This window comes from Furipterus horrens, unplaced genomic scaffold (assembly GCF_987537825.1).
Source record: "Furipterus horrens unplaced genomic scaffold, mFurHor1.1.pri manual_scaffold_16, whole genome shotgun sequence".
NCBI classification, from domain to species: Eukaryota; Metazoa; Chordata; class Mammalia; order Chiroptera; family Furipteridae; genus Furipterus; species Furipterus horrens.
The window spans coordinates 2,652,958-2,669,950 of NW_028327186.1; the positions used below are offsets into that span (position 1 = coordinate 2,652,958).

The window sequence follows — 16,993 nt, forward strand, 5'->3', positions numbered from 1 at the left end:
GTGCACGCTACTTTTATAAACGCTGTGAATCAGCTCCTTCGTTGGGGGTTTTTCAGCTATTTTGGTAAGTCTAATAACGAGTCTCCAGTCCTAAAATGACCACCCAAGTTCTCACCTTTTTAAAAAGTTCATTACCTGCTGTGTGGAACCCAGGTGTCTATTCGAGGCAACACCAAGTGTACGACCAGGTTTATTACTGACAATAACAAAGTCAAAATGAAACGAAACATAATTACACTTTGCTTTTGAACATCTTGGATCCACAGGTCTTAGGTCAGGCCTTTGCTCTTAGCTCCCACAGCGACCACGTGGCAGACTTCCACGTCAGCCCCCAGCTTCTGCAGCTCGTCCAGCCAGATCATTTGCTTAGGCGAAAGGCGGTCATTGGGGCCTTTCACTTCCACCAGCTGGAAGAGCAGTTTTAAAGGTATTAGTGTCTCACAGAAACAGAACAGCCATTCACATAACTAGCGTTCACTACAGTTATTTAAATGGTTCATTCTGTTGTACCACACTGCCGTCAACATTTAAAACTTCTGCTCTTAAAGAGATACTATTAAGAGAAAGAAAAAACAAGCCACAGACTGTGATGAAATATATTTGATAAGGGACGTAGAATATCTGGATTTTTTTTTTTTTCCAATCTCAAAACTCACTAACAAGGAAACAGCCAACCACACGGAGGTGCTCACGGCCCAGGAGCTTCGGAAGCAGCTCCCAGTCCTTCTGGGCCCCCGGCATGCACACCCTACACAATTCCTCCCGTGAGTATGGCTTCACCTGGTGACCTGCTTCTAACAGTAGGATACAGCAAGAGGGACGGCATGTCGCTCCCAAGATCTGGGTAGAAGGGATGGACTTCACCTACTCACACAAGCTGCCACGTGAGGAGCAGGCCCACACTCGGGCGCGACATCCGCTGCAGAACCCTGGCCCGCCCTCCAGTAGTTCTCTGGGGATTCAGTCTCCCCGCCAACCATGCAAGAAACGGGAAGCTGGTGGCTTTGCATGGAGTTGCTAATCAGATTACAAATAGGACTTTGCCTTCTGGCCCGACTGACCTTGAAGTGATGATTCTCAGAGTTCCACACCACCAGGTCGGGCAGGCCGCCTCGGCAGTGCCGGAAGTCTGTAGCCAGGCGCCGGCACACTCCGCTCAGGACAGGGCCCCCCAAGCAGGAAACAAGGTCCTGAACACAGAATACAAGGATGACCAGCCACTCTCGGTGATCATGGCCCCAAAATACTCCCAGTGATCACGAGACGGGAAGGATTTGGCAGAATCCAGCAAACGTGGTTCTGAGGACGCCAGGTATGGTTTTGCTGCTCGTGCTGGGGCTGCAGAGCTGCTGGCTGAGGTCCCCCAGCAGCTCTGCTAAGTCAGTTTCCCTTTGTCGGTTATCAAACTTGCACCAGCCGGGAGAATGCGAGGAAGCGATTTGGAATAGAACAGTGCTGACTCCGAGGCCAGTGGCCACAGGGACAGGGGAAGCATCCCCTCTGCCGGGGGCCTGGGTCAGGCCACGGGATGTGGTCAGCCACGGGGGAGGCGGCATAACGGGCTTGTATGCCCTGACATGTTCCCATTGATAACTGTGGCATCTGGACTGCGGTACCATCATGTACACGCATGTACATGCAGAGATGCATGCATATGTGTACACACATCTGTGTGTGTGTGTCTGGCGTGCAGATTTTCACCTGAGCTTGCTGAAGAGAAGCGAAGCGATCCCAGCTGACCACGGACGCTGCCCTGCCTTCCTGGGCCTGCCATGTGTCCGCCACCCAGTCCCGCAGGCGCTCGGCGGGGGCATCGTGGATCAGCCGCAGCCGGTCCTCAATGGCCGGCCCCCGGCTGGCGAAGAAGCTGTCCGTACACAAGTCCAGTGGGGACGCCTGGCAAGAACAGATTCATCAGAGACTGTTCAACACACCTGGCCCAGCTGGTTTCATCGGCACAATCTTTTTCTCAAGAGATGTGTAAAAAATGTCTAATTAATTTAACATAAAAGGAACTTATTACACTGGTTTTCAGCATCATAATGTGGGAGACGTTTTTAGGGGAATCAGTGGAACTCTGAGCAGGCACCTGTGACAGCACCTATTGCAACAGCCGGCACACACCTGGACCCCGACAGGTGCTCAGAAAAGGTCGAAGCTGCAGATACACAGAAAGTTTCAAATGGAATGTGGAAGGTAAATTCACCGCAAAGTTTCTAAGTTTACCGTGGAACTAGCACCGTGACAAAAGACCGTACAGGCAGGTTTCGGGGGGCTGCAGACATGAGGCCCAGGAGGCCGAGGATCACAGACGGGCACAAGCGTCTGCTGACCTGACGAGCACACACCCGGCACCTTGGAGCCTGACTGGTTACCTGGTAGGCATTTCTGAAGACGTCCGGTATCCCATCCATGAAGATGACGTCCCACAGGAGGAGGCCGTACAGAGTGCTGAAGGTGGACCCTTCCCCGTGAATCCCTGCGGCCGGGTCACACACACAAGGAAACTCAGGTTTTTCCTTTGGTTCAAACACCACTACCATAACCCACCTACGCGATTCGAAGGAAATCACAATGATTTGGGGTTCGAATGCCATGTTCCTGCCATTCCTGGCTCATTTTTTAATATTATATGGCTTATCCAGGAAACAATCTGGGAGCAAAGCCTATGTTGCCAGTTTGTAACGCCCCACTCAGCACTGCTCCCCACAGGCGTGAGGTGGTGGGCACAGGCTGAACGGAGGAAGGTGGCCTCTAACAACTATAGTTAGTCACGTTCTCTTCCGCACCCTCCCAGGTTAGCAGCATCTTCCATTGGGGACAGGTGGACCGATGGCAGCTGACAAACATCACGGGTGACCAGGAGACATGCTGCGCATTAGGTACCTTGGTCAAAGCCGCTGCTTCTGTAATAGGCCAGCGCCAGCTCTTCCACGGAGCACAGGACTGTGGCGGGGGTGGCCGCGCCCCCGGCTTCCATCACAAACACGGACTTGCCCATCCCGTGCTGTGGGCACAGCCGGCCCGTGATGGTCACCTGAGATGGCGACAGGAAAACATCTGTGAACCTGACCTTGGTGTCCTGAGGACACACTGTCCTGTGTGCCCCCAAAGCCACTTGTTCTTAGCAGAGTTCAAGGTCATGTGACCTGCACTGTGCCACCTGTGAGAATGTGGCCAGGTCACTGCCCTGGCCCTGGGGAGCATGTGGACCCCAGAGCTGCTCTCCAGGCACCTGACCAAGAAGGTGAAACTGGCAACGGCTGTGAGCTTCTGACCTTGGAATTTTCCAGAAAGTCACTCCACCCAGGCCCTGAGCAAACCTGCCAGCCAGCCCAGCCTGAGGCAGGAGGAGCAGGGTGAAAACAGGGGACAGCGGCCAAGCCACTGTCCAAACTGAGTGCCTGTTTTCTAAGTCTAAAAGGAAACTCCAAACTGGGCTGCCTCCACTCAGGAAAAACCCCGCGGGACACAGACTCACATGTTTCACGTCGTGCACAGTGATCTCTGGCAGCTGACAGAGGAGGTGCCTGTACTTCCGGCAGCTTGGGGACTCTCGCAGGCGCACGGCTCTCTGATACAGTGCCAGGCGGTGCCCCGTTCTCACCTCGGGATCCGCCAGCCCTTCCACAATGCACTTGATAGCCTAGCAAAGAACACGGTCCCCCATCAGGGCCCGGAAAGACCCTGTGGCCGCATCCAGTGATTTCATGGGACAGGAAACCCTGCTGTTCAATAGTTCCTCAGTTTTTCTAATTAGCAATGGGCAAAGCAGCGCTTGTAGAGATGAAGACTATCCTTAGATGTCACCGATAGATGCCGGCGAGTCATGCTCCCTGACTATAAATGCCGGGAGCAGCTGAGGCCATGCACCTGACTCCCCTTCCCTGTTACGTCTCAGCTGCCACGCCCTCAGGGAGGCCAGGATGCCCCGGATCGTGGGCCAGAGGAGATGGGAGAGACAGACGTGGCTCAGGGGCTCTCGGGGCATCACCTGGGAGCACTGAAAGAGACAGGTGTCCCCACCCCTGAGCCACGGAGGGAGCACCTCCAGGGCAGGGCCCAGGCCTATGAGCACTTCGGGGCTCCCAGGGGAGTCTCATACAGCTATTCAGGCTTATCACCTACAGAGAGAAGACGTTTTGGTTTGGAACAGCTAAAGTCTACATATCCTAAGGTTGTGCAGACTTGTATCAATAAACAAAAATACTCAAAACCACTCTCTAGGATGACTACAATCAGACAATGGGAAGTATTACGTGTTGGGAAAATGGAAGGCAATGGGAACCCTCATGCATTGTTGGCAGAAATGTAAAAAAATTCAGATGCTGTGAAAAAAAGTTTGGGAATTTCTTTAAAAGCTAAACATGGAACCACCATATGAGCCAGTAGTTCCACTCTGGGTGTGTGTCTAAATGTATTGAAAGCAGAGTTTCCACCAGATACCTGCTCCCCATGTTCATAGCAGCATTATTCACAGTTGCCACAGGGTGGAAACAACCCAAGTGTCCGTCGATAGACGGGAAAATGTGATCTGTCCGTACAGTGGAATATTACTCAGCCTTGAAGAGAAAGGACATTCTGACCCGTGCTCCAGCATCGATGAACCTTGAGGACTTTGTGCTCAGTGAAACAGGGCAGGGACAGAAGGACAAATACCATATGATTCCGTTTATATGAAGTGTCTAGAACAGGCCAATGGATAGGAACAGAAATTAGATTAGAGGCGGCAGGGCCTGGGGAGGGAGGAGTGGGGCACAATGGCTTAATGGGTGCAGGGTTTCTGTTTGGAGGGATGAACAAGGGCAATAGAGACGATGCTGGCACAGCACTGCGAGTATAATTAATGCCCTGAACTGCACACGTGGGTTGTTAAAATGGCAGGCTTTATGTTATGTATATTTTATTATAAAAGAATATAAAGTAAAAAAAAAAGCCTGAAAAACCCATGAAAGATCAGGCCATCAGGAGTGGAGTGGTCGAAAGAAAAAAAGGCAAGAGAAGGAGACACTGGCAGGCGCCAAGGCCAGTGGGGGCCTGGCTGCAGGAGGGGACAGCTGGGCCACCCGCCTCGGCCTGGCCTGGCGGGCACTGGTGCCATCACCGACGTCAGGCACGCCAGGAGCGGTAAGAAAATAGTGAAGACTGTGAGTGTGGCCAGGAAGAGCTTTGGAACGGCGAAAAGGAGCTGAGGTTTTCCATCCGTCTCCCAAATAAGCTCAGTGGCTTGTCCCCCTCTGGGAACATAATTACACCCTCCCCTGAGCAGAGCGGGGTGCGAGGGGAAGCTGTCGACTCTTCTGGACCTTTATTTTGATGAGGGGGAGACGCACCCTACACGGAGCCTCTGCATGTTTGCTTGTGGGCTGGCAGGTACCTTCTGTTGCTGTTTCAGCTAAATGACCACCGAGAGGGAAGGACGCGCCCACCACACCCTCCGCCTGGACAGAGATCAGCCTTCCTGGCCCGATGTTCTCTAACTAACAAGGCACCGCTTCAGTTGCAGGCAGTCAAAACAGCCTGTCGTATTTCCACGCCCATGGTCAATTTTTCCACCCTGACAGCACTCTGATTCATCAATGAGCTCCCGGGGGAAACAGGAGGTCCCAGAAACACAGTGCCCTCCGTGCGTGGCAAAGGCGAGGGCGGCATGGGGACGGGTGGGAGGACTCGGCGGCCACACAAAGGGCCACTGTTGCCGCCTGCAGAGGCCCCGCGCTGCTGGCCACAGAGGGTCCCTGACAAAGGAGGTGGCCCGTGCAATAGCCAAGCACAGTACCTCCCAGAGGATAGAGTTGCTCATGAAGTACCTGCAACAAGGCATCTTTCAGCAGCCCGGTACCTGGAGGGCCCGTGAAACTAGCAAAATCACCATTTCCAAAACCAAAGGAAGCAGCTTTCTGGGAAGCACCTGCCGAGGGTGGAGCGGTCAGCTGTCCTGGTCCCAGATTAGTTCGTAAGTCCCAACACAGGTCCCACTGCCACCCCTGCTCCCAAATCAATGAGGACAGGACAGAAGCTTCCTGCCTTTGCTGTCATACTTACGTTAGCAAACTTGTTTCTTTTCTTGCCTCTTTTTAAATGTTTGTTTTAGAGAAGGGGGGGGCATTGATGTGACAGAAACATCAATTGGTTGCCTCCCATACATGCCTCAACACGGGGTGGACCCCACAACCCAGGCATGTGCCCTGACTGGGAATCGAACCCCCAACCTTTTGGTGTAAGGGCTAACACTCCAACCCACGAGCCACCTTGGCCAGGGTGCGACCTCATTTCTTTTAAGGTTGGAAGAACATGGACTAAAGGAGATTAAACAATGAATGTCCTAATTACATTTAGGTTTGTAAGGCATTCGTAGTTTGCTATACTTTTCAAATTTATGCAAAGTGTAAAAAGCATTGCTCGGGTGTACGCAGTTGCTGAGTACTGACCGGTTCTAGGCGTTTCAAGTGCTGATGCAGGTTGAGAGCCAGCCGATCCCACCAGCGGCCTCTGCTGTCGGGACAGTAGATTTTCTGGGACAGGAGGTCCTCAAGTTCCTTGACCGCTTCCTGTTGCAACAACAGAGGAAGCTCGTTAGACTCATAGGCACCAAAATAGCAAATCAGATTGGCACCGTCTATTTACAAAGCACAGCTTTCCAGTCTACAGTCAGGCCCAGGACATCCTTTAGAGGGGCCCAAGCTCCCCGAGGTGCCCCTGCCAACATTCTTGCAGAGAGGTCACCGGCACAGGGCTACATGGGATCAAGTGCCAGGCAGCCGAGCCTCCCACCCGCGCCCAGGAACCCTGCAGGTCCCGGGGCCAATGTGGTGAGGAATTTGCAGCAGGCAGGACACCTTTATAGGGACGCTTGCTGGTCTAAATTTGCACAAATTGTTCAGTCATTCTTAATCTCCTGTTGTTCGTGGATCTCTTTGAAACATCTCCTGACTCCCCTCAGAAAAATGCACAAACCCCACGTACGCACAATTGTGGGGTCCACAGAAACCCCTCCCGTGGACCCTCGAGATTCACAGACCCGGGTCAAGAGCCTGGCTTTGGCATATCCTCTGTAAAATAAGCATTTTTCAAAATAGGACACCAAACATAACAGGCCAACTTGAGCAATTTTACCATGTTCAGTATAAGAAAGGATACGACCCAATTTCAGGTTTGTGATTATAAGTCATTTCCAGACAGTCATTTCCAGCTGTCTGGGGAACACAAGATTTTGGGAGACCTCCCCAGGGTCACCCGGTGCTCAGGTGTCTGGGGCCCCGTGTGGGATCCTGTCTGTGTGGGACCCTTAGGCCGACTCCTGGGACAGCGGGTCGTCGGCCACGTTCCTGCTGACCCGGGAGACAGCAGGCTGCCCACGTTAAGTGTTGGAGGAAAGTGTCAACAGCCATGTGGGCTCCCCGCCCAGCTCACCGCTGACCTGTCCCAAAAAGCCGGGCAGAAGTCTGTTCTCACCTCGTACATGTGAAGTCTCTGCAAGACTTCGACAGCCCGAGACAGAATTCTTGTATAAATCCACCCAACGGTAAAGCACCGCAGAAAGAGGGGTAAGTTCTCGTGGTACCTGAAATGAACATGTAACACCCATGTTTGGTAATTTGGTTTATTTATTATGAGACAATCCTAAGCTGTGACAAAGCAGACGGAGTGCCTATCTTTTTTTAAAAAATGTATTATTTAAAAATTTTTTTATTGTTGACATTATTATAGATGTCCCAATTCCCCCCCTTCGCTCCCCTCCACCAGCCCCGCCCCCCTGCCCTCTGGCCACCCCCACGCTGTTGTCTGTGTCTGTGGGTCACGCATAAATGTTCTTTGGCTGATCCTTCACCTTCTTTCATCCTGCCCCCCGCCCCCTCCCCTGTGAGACCTGTCCGTCTGTCCCATGTGTCTGTGCCTCTGGTTCTATTTTGTTCATCAGTTTATTTTGTCCATTAGATTCCACATATAAGTAAGACTGTATGGTATTTGTCTTCCTTTGCCTGGCTTATTTCACTTAGCATAATACCCTCCAGGTCCATCCATGCTGTTGCAAAGGGTAAGATTTCCTTCTTCTTTATGGCTGTGTGTAATACTATTGGTTGCATACAATTTTCTACACTACAAATCTATGTGCCCACTGGCAGCCACCACCCCCTGGGTCACTTAGTGGAGCAAGATGGGGACAAAGGGTCCTGTTCAGAGCTGGAGGGCAGCAAACCACAGCCCCTGGGCCAAACCCGGGCCGACCCCAGACTTTGTACCATCTGCAAGCTAATCATGGTTTTCACACCTTTAAATGGGTAAGATAAGACAAATGGAGAAGAGCAGTCTGAGCACATGAAAGTTAGAGGACACTCGTATTTCCGTGCCCGTAGTAAAGCTGCCGCTGGAGCCCAAAGCCCTGCTCATTCATCCCTGCCGCCTGTGGCTGCTCGCTCTCACACCCACCGGCGGCGAGGCCGAGGTGTGCACCAGCTGGCCTTCTCCAGAAGCAGCTTCCCAGCCTCTGCTCTGCAGAAGCCTGACTTCCCGGCTAAGAGGTCTTTTTTCTAAATGAAGCAAGTCATCTGTTCAGTTGTCTTAAGCATTTGTTTCGTCGTCCAGTCTGAGAAAGGTATCCTCCAAAGTATATGCACATCGCAAGGTGACAGGTGCACATGGTCACTCCTGTCTAGAGAAGCCTTTAAGGAAATGGCTCCACTTCCTGTCTGAATTACACAGTGCTCCCAGACAAAATAAGGACAAAATATTCCATTACTTTTTCTTACTAGTAAATGCTATGTCCAGGCTATGGTTTTCCAGGCCTAAATGTTTTTCTGGAAGACATATTTCACAACATGGACTAATTTTTCTCATCACTGTATAAAGGAAAGATTTCTTAAATATGGAATACATGTAACATCAAACCAGAGAAAGGAAGGATCATGCACTGTCCTTGAGCTTTGGAAGTAAGCGTTCAATTTTCCTTTTCAGAATAATACCTATATTTGAATTCCCACTGAGAGAACCCGTCTGGCATGCTTCCCACGTCTGCCTGCTGCTGGGTCCCCGCCACATGAAAGTCAGCTCACGGCCACGGACAGCGCATTGTTGGTGCCCTTGATGTCTGCTGCACAGGGATCTGAATGACAGAAACTGCCCCTGAAGCTCACAGGCGTTTGCTCCCATTTCACACAGCACTTGGACTCTGTGCAAAGCAACTAGGACAGCGGCGTAGGTCTGACCGCCGGACGAAAGGAGAAAGTCCTCCACGAGGAAAACTACCTAAAAAGACCAACCTCACCTCAGGGAAGGGTGGCTTTTCAGGTTGCTCCAGTCTCTCCTGGCGCGCTGAGCGAGCTCGTTCGCTGCTTCCCAGTTCCCGTTGGCCATGGCGGTAGAAATGTCACTCAGCACGTGGGCAGCGGCTGCGTATCTGGGGAAGTGACCCTTCTAGTCAGTCAGGTCTGATGTCATTTACATATTAAGGCCCTTTCAGTTTTAATCGCTTTTATTCTTTACAGCATACCTACTTGCTAAAAAGAATAGGGTTTATTTTTGTTCTCCTTAGCCCCACGCCCAGCTTTTCAACTGGTTGACATGGTCCTGTCAATCATAGAATTAAAAAGTAATCTTTCAATGTAACAGTAATAATGGCAATTATCATACTAACTGAGACATCATAAGCAATCCCCAGGGGCCAGGCTCTAGGCTCTTTACAGGTATCAACACGCATATGTAGGAATACACGATCATTCCCCCCATGTTACAGGTGAGGAAACTGAGGCAGCGTGGTTTCATGGATCATTAGTACTTGGCTTCTGAGTACAGTCTCACAAAAGAGAAATGCATACAGTCACTAAAAATGAAGAGGCAGAAAGACAGGAGGCAACTAAGAACAGGGTAAAAGGAAATATTCCTATTAGAAGATTCAACAAAAAACATTATTCCAGCTGAACACGAACAAGATACTGAGCTTCCTAACAGCCAAGGCAAAATGGGTTAAAATCAGCTTACAGACATTGCTTTGATTCAGTAATTTCAAGAACTTAGTTTTAATGCATATATTAGACAGCATTTAAACCACTTTCCTATAATCAGATATCAGAATCAAGTTCAGTTCATTTGAGTCATAAACCTTATATCAAGACTCAGAATTGACATTTTAGGAAATCCAAATTTATTTTTCTTTTAAAAGGTGTTTTTTTGTTTTTGTTTTTTATGAAATGCAAGTATTTTTTTCCTATAATACCTATGCCATTTTTACCAAAACCTACTTTTGCCAGTCAAACCACACATTCACTCAGCCCATGTACTAAAGCAGACAAGTGAGAATTTCTAATCTCTCACGTCCACAAGTCTGGTATAATTCCATAGTTGGTATTAGCCTTGTCTGAAGCATTACTACGAGGACAACATTCCTCTTCACCCTTGTTCATGCTGACAACATATTCCCAAGGCAGGTTTGCACAAATGTCTACATTTTAAAAATGCTCCCTGCCAAAGCTATTGGGGAGCATAAGCCAGGAGAAATGTTTGTGGCCCTAACCCAAAACATGGTTTTGGCAAATGTAATGGAAGTACATTTCTACATTCTCTCGATAGTCTTAGAACTTCATACATGTGCAGTGGGAAGAGAACAAAACTGTTCTGACTATGAACTTGCGTCTCTACTGTGGCTGGAAAATAACAACACTAATGTTCTACGTCAGATTAAAAATACACAGCTCTGATTGCAAGCCAAGGTGATCTGACCTGATGAGGTCGTCCCTGTCCTGGAAGATCGGGGTTTCCCGACTGACGGTGTACCGAGGAAAGGCCACGCGGCCGAGGTTGACCAGCAGCACAGTGGATAGCTGGCCCTGTCCCCCGCAGGGGGCATCCTCCTCTTCCAGGGAGTCGGTCAAGGAGAAAAGCAGCAGGACCCGGGAGAACACAACCCGGGGGCCTTGGGACAGTCTCAGCGACGGGCCCGCCAAGTCCTTGGCTCTGAGACACAGATGACAGAGAAATAACTTCCTGGTTTTTAAGTATTTGGGTATCAGATTGTACAAATTATTTTCAGGAAAAGTTGTATAGTAGGATGGAGATTACACGTCAATGAAAAGTTTGCAAAAATAACAACTTGACTGAATAGTTTACCTTCAATCCTGCAAGAATAGTAGTTAAAACTGCATTTTTCTTGAATATTAAGTTACCAAAGGCCTATTCCCTACATTCTCTTGCCTCCCGACTTTCCTTAGTCCTAGAAATCAGTACAGTATCACAGAAATTATGAATAATATAACAAGAACAGATTCAGGCTATTAGAATGAAGACTCTTCTGCCTTCTTGGTCTCATTGCCAACGAAATCAGCAATTATAGTTCAAAAGCAGGTACCATCTATTATAAGTTAATATGCACTATCAATATTTTAAATCTTCTCACTGTAGCAGGAGCCAACCAAACCTTTTTAAAATCACTGCTCCGACTCCAGGCGGCTTCTTGCCCCAAGTGCAGACGGAAGGCTGTCTGGCCAGCTTGAGCAGGGCACCCACCAGCTGCTGCTTCTGTCCACTGGGGCTCACCAGGTGGAAGGACTTTGCCAGGGTTTTCAGTTCAGGAGCAGAAAGCAGTTCAAGCACTTCAGAGAGTTCTTGCAACTCAGATTCTGAAATGGTTTTTAAAAAAAGTTTTAAAGAACGTTAGCATTTTCTAGCTGCAGTGAAACCTGGCTTTGGCTGGATTTGCTTATTTCCGTCTGAACCATCAGCCGCCTGAACTCAAGACTTCCACCTGCCAGCCGGAAGTTGATGCTACTGATAAGACAACCAAGGTTACCTGCTTCAATGACACAGGCTTAAATCAACTAAATGATACCTGAAGCAACCACCTCAGAAACTAAGTTGTGTGCGTCAGGAGTAGATGAAGCTTTCAGAGGCAATATTAACATCCAACAAACCAGTTTTATCCTATCATAAAATGAGGAATCTGAGCAAGGAGATGAAGTTCTGGCTGATCGGCACCCTCTGTGGCACACACCCATGTACCTGTCCCTGCGTGGCTTGCTGGTCCTAACCCTGTGTGGCTTGCTGGTCAGGAAGACTAGAGCGGACACTCCTTATCCTAGTTGTCTTAGCCCTGAAGGTGAAGAATGGCTTAAGTGTCCTAAGATGAAAAGCTCAATTAAAAAAAAACAAAAAAACACAATTACTATTTATCAAGCACCAAGCATGAGATGGCACCTCACAGATGTCACTGTCATTCTGCAGAAAGTTCATTCCTTACACCCTATTTGCGTTTTGTTTCCTTTGATGAAGCGTACCTGTCTGCAGAAAGCCAGCTCGCTGCAGTTCCCCAACCACAGGGGTTAAGTCAGGAGCGATCTCTTCATAGTCCAATTTATTCATCTTGATCCAGCTGAATTTACGTTGGAAAAGTCTTACATATAACTTCTGACCACTGTCTGCAATCAGGTAAAGAAAAATAGGGGAATATATGATCTTTCTTCTCCAAAACAACGTACAAGTATCATGTACTTTTTAAAACCGAGGTAAAATCACTATTAGAAACACATATACGCTTCCTCAACTCCTGTTCCAAGAAAATCTTTTTTCCTGTGGACGATGTAATGTATTTGAAATAGAAAGTCCCCATGGGGATGTCTCCTTGTCCCGGGTGCTTGTCATCACAGGACAGGAAGAAGCCCCAGGATGGCCAGCTGTGTCACATGTGAATTGTGTGAACATCGCTCTACCATACTGAGACCTCATTTTCTCTTCTGTAAGAAGGAGGGCACGGTGCAAAGCGGTCACACCACCTTTCCAAAGCTGGTGGGAAGATCAAATAAGATGACGTTGTCCGTGGCTGGTCTAGAAACCACTTAAAAAGTTCCGATGTGGGCAGTGATTATTGACTATGTCCAAACTTCTAAGCACCACATTCCCCATTTTCTAGCCGCCCTTTCCACGCGCTCAGAGAAGCCCTACCTGGATTTGCAGTTATTCTGTTCTGTGCTTTCAGTCTAATACGCATCATTCCATTTGTGCTTGAAATTAATGTCAACCAAAAGAATTTTCAAAAATGGTTTAGCTTGGCCTGGCTGGTAGCTGGCTCAGTTGGTTAGTGGGGTCCCGACATGCAATGGTTGTGGGTTCGATCCCCAGTCAGGGCACATACAAGAGTCAACCAGTGAATGTGTAAATAAATGGAACCAAAAAAATCAGTCTCTATATAAAAAATTAATTTTTTAAAAAAAGTCTAGCTTTGATAGGGCAGCCCTCTGTCATCTCAGCAAAGCGATTTAACCTGTTTAGTCTGTTTCCCTGTTACCCAGGTTATGAAATTCCTGCCGACTCCAATATGGTAAAATTATATATTTTTAATGTTCAACTCCTTTTTTTTTTCTCTAGAGAGGCAAAAGCAGTTCACAGGAGCTGCTTTCACACACAGATTGTAGGTGAGTCTCAATGGAGAGGCAATACCCAAAGAGACGCAGAGATTGTACTGGGGAAATTGGTCCTATTTCTCAGTTAGAGGGAAGCGCAGAGCCATCAGCTACTCAAGCAAGTGTCTGCACAAATTCAACCAGCACCCAACCAGAGGTGCCGCCACTCTGGGTAGAAGAGGCCATGCGGCGGCACGTCCGTGGTCTGCCGAAAAGAGCACAAGCAGAGAGCAAGCCCTGTGGATCCTAAAGCAGCTGTGCCCCGTAGGGCTCAGATGTTAAAGATAAGAGGAATGCCACCCTAGCCGGGTGGCTCAGTTGGTTGGAGCACCATCCTGTGTACCAAAAAGTTTCGAGCTCAATGCCCGGTCAGGGCACATATCTAGGTTGCGGGTTCGATCCTTGGTCAGAGCACATATGGGAGGCAACCAGTTGATGTTTCTCTCTACCTTCCTCTCTCTTTAAAATCAATAAATACATTAAAAAAAAAAAATTTAAATATAAAGAATTCCATAGTAATTCCACTGTATGAATTTAAAACAAAAATCTTTCATTTACAAATTAGTAGTCATGTTCAGGGTTCTAAGAAATCTACTGAGGGGTCTGACCTGGCTCCTTATTACCCAAGGTCAGTATGGCCTCCAAGCCAGCTTTTCCTACCTTGGGAGGGACTCAGTTCCATCATGCCATCATGACCCTTTGGATAAGCAGTGCAGCTGTCTCAAGGGTGGCTTTTGTTCCCTACCTGCACCTCTGGCTCAGAGCCACCACAGGCTGCCAAGGCACCAAGGCACAGACTAACATTTTTCAATGGACCAATTTAGCTTGTAAGTTTCCATTCCCTCCACGCCCCGACTTAAAGGGCAGAGTCCAGGAACCTAAAATATTGTTTGGCGGGGAGAATTAGCCTTAACACACCTTGGTTTGTTTTTTCCTGTATTTTCTTTGGCTTTCATTTTTTTAAAAAAATATTTTTTAAATTTATTTTTAGAGGAGAAGGGAGAGAGAAAGGGAGGGAGAGAAACATCAATGCGTGGTTGCCTCTCACACGCCCCCAACTGGGGACCCGGCCCACAACCCAGGCCTGTGCCCTGACTGGGAATTGAACCGGCAACTCTGTGGTTCACAGGCCGGTGCTCAGTCCACTGAGCCATACCAGCCAGAACTGGCTTTCATTTTTGAGGAAAGGCTGTGCAAGAACCAGACCTACCTGCAATCCAAATGACATGCTCAAAATGTGAAATAAGCTTTCCTAAATAAGTCGAATTGTATTGGTTATTTTTTTTTTAATCTAGAAAAGGTTGTTTTACAACTATCAATCGTATCAATAGGTATAACAAAACCAATGTCACCATACACTAATGGATATAAACAAGAGCTAAGTTCCGATTGCATCTCATTAATGTTACAATGAAAAGGTGTTCGATGAAACAGCGTTGTTCGAGGCCCTGCTGTACACATATAAAGGCGTGATACTGCAGGAGCAGACGCCACAGGGCGCAAAACCTCGTCTCTTTTCCATACACATCCCTCCCTAGAGGAACCTTGTAGAAGGCTGATTCCTACGACGAGTCCCAGATGATTCTCAAAACCACACTGACTCCTTGTGGACACTAGGTTACTGCCCATCACATCACAGCCTGAATCAGGACAGCACACGGGAACAAACACTTGAAAGCCAAGAGGCTTAAGATACCTGATAATTGATGAAACTGAGTGACAATCCCCTTGTCATGTTCATCAAAGAGCATCCTATCGTCTTCATTCTCAAACACGGCTCCCAGCACCACCAGGAAACTCCGCAGGTAGTAAGGATGACCGGACAGCGCTGCAACCGTCTCACCAGGAACGTCACGGCTTGACCCCTGCTCCAAGGGCTCTCGGCAGGGGATTTCATTCTTTAAGCCACTGTCACCTTCCAGAAGAGGTCTGTGGATGTCACTGCACTCAGAAGCATCATGGGTAGAACTGTGAGGTTGGGCCTCCCAATTGGACACCTGGGTTTCAGCTTCCGTAGCCACAGCCATTTTGACTTCTTCGCCAACACCTGCCTCGCATTTTTCAACACCTTCACCTTCTGCTTGTGTGACACACTCCTGCTTTGCAAGACCGTCCCCTGAAGCAGGCTGCAGTTTATCCCCAAGGCCGAATTCCGGTGATAACACAGGAGCATTACCTGAGAAAGCAGGAGTGAGGCTTGATCTCCCACATTCCTGGGCAGGCTGTCGGTTTGCTGCTTCTGTTAATTTAGTGCCTTCTCCAGCATTTTGTCCCGTAAGAGAATCGCAGGCAAATATGTTTTCCTTCTGAGAACTGTTCTCCAAAACCTCATCCTTGTGCTCAGTCTCTGAGCAGTTAACCGTCCCAGCCACTGTGACTGAGGAGCTCTGTGGAGTATGCTTAGCAAATTCCTCATTCTTCTGTATCGATCTTTTGGCCTTTATGTATCTTCTGGACAACTTAGATGACAAGCTTCCCAGAGGAATGACCTGGACGTTACGAGCGCTCAGCTCATCCTGATTTTTGCCCACGACGTCATCATTCCTTTTAAAGTAGGGACTGATCTGCTTTTTCATGCCCAGTTTTGCTGAATCACTTCGGTCAAGGGTCAAATTTGTCTTTAATGGTGGCGACTTCTCTGGTGTTACATCATCTACATCGATATTGGTTAAATCTACAGTGGGCGCACTTGACTCCGTTAAGCCACCCTGCCCGGGATCCCCCGGAGTGACGTCATCGCTGTCAGCACACATTCCATCGAGGTGCCGGTTTAAGTCATACCGTGGCACCATTTTACGACAAACGGGACAGGCGAGTTTAGCAGGTGGGGCATTGTTAAAAAACAAAACAATAGACTTAGATTCATTTTTCTTAGTTCTGCTGCTTGATAAACTTCTGCGGGGCCTTTTATTCGAAGGCGATTTCCCTTCTGGCATCCTGAGCATTAGAAAAGCTGGACGCCTCAGGTAATAAAACAAAAGATGTCACTGGGGAGAGAGCAGTGGTTTGCTTTTACTTCCCTGCTTTGGAGAAAAAGTGGGCTTCTCTTTGACCTCATGTTACTCATTTAGTCGATTTCTTCCTGCAAGATAAAACACGTGCGGATTAAAAACGTTTTTATGAGTTCAAAACGGGGCGCGGGGGGTGGGGGGACTAGGAAGCGTGCGTCGGCAGCATCTCTTAAGGGAAAGCCCCGGGCTTGGGACAGGAGGCCCGGGCCCCACGTGCAACCTCAGGGTGGCCCAGCCCGAAAACGACGGCCTTGGACTTGGCCGGGCGCCCCTCTAAGAGCGCACTTTACGATACAGAATGACCCGGTTTTAAAAAGGGGCAGCCGGACTCCTGCAGACGCTTTTTAAAGCCCGTTGCATCGGTAACGATTTCCAGGAGCGGGAAGCCGCCTGCGCGACCCCCGGGGCGTCCCCGTGCAGCTCAGGCCACCGGACCAGGGACGCGCCGTCCCCTCGGGGGCTGCGGCTACGCACCTGGGTGCGCACGTGGGGCGCCGCCCACGCTGCCGCCTCCCTCCCGCCAGGCCCGGCCGCCGCGCCCCGCCCTCGCGGCCCCTCACGCCCCGCCCCCCGCGCCCGCGCCCGCGACCCCGG

The 16,993-nt window shown here is 49.2% G+C and overlaps 1 protein-coding gene across 1 annotated transcript; it reads right to left on the minus strand.

Moving 5' to 3' along the window:
• Window positions 1–174: 174 nt before the first annotated feature.
• On the minus strand, window positions 175–16,935 carry FAN1 (FANCD2 and FANCI associated nuclease 1). The gene is made up of 14 exons (XM_090263855.1): window positions 16,874–16,935; window positions 15,085–16,470; window positions 12,267–12,407; window positions 11,411–11,612; window positions 10,717–10,950; window positions 9,266–9,397; window positions 7,456–7,564; window positions 6,432–6,551; window positions 3,482–3,646; window positions 2,887–3,037; window positions 2,376–2,479; window positions 1,702–1,896; window positions 1,062–1,190; window positions 175–407 (listed from the first exon to the last, which is right to left on the minus strand). Exons 2-14 carry the CDS (start codon window positions 16,331–16,333, stop codon window positions 270–272), a joined length of 3,069 nt encoding a protein of 1,022 aa, XP_090119981.1. The 5' UTR covers window positions 16,334–16,470; window positions 16,874–16,935; the 3' UTR covers window positions 175–269.
• Window positions 16,936–16,993: the final 58 nt, after the last annotated feature.

Bases quoted from the DNA above. Each gene is read 5' to 3' on its own strand.
- FAN1 (XM_090263855.1), bottom strand. From the start codon at position 16,333: ATGCTCAGGATGCCAGAAGGGAAATCGCCTTCGAATAAAAGGCCCCGC. The intron at 9,398-10,716 runs GTCAGATCACCT...TCACTTCCCCAG, and splicing joins GACAGGGACGACCTCATCAG to ATACGCAGCCGCTGCCCACG. The intron at 3,647-6,431 runs GTCAGTACTCAG...GTTCTTTGCTAG, and splicing joins ACTTGAAACGCCTAGAACCG to GCTATCAAGTGCATTGTGGA.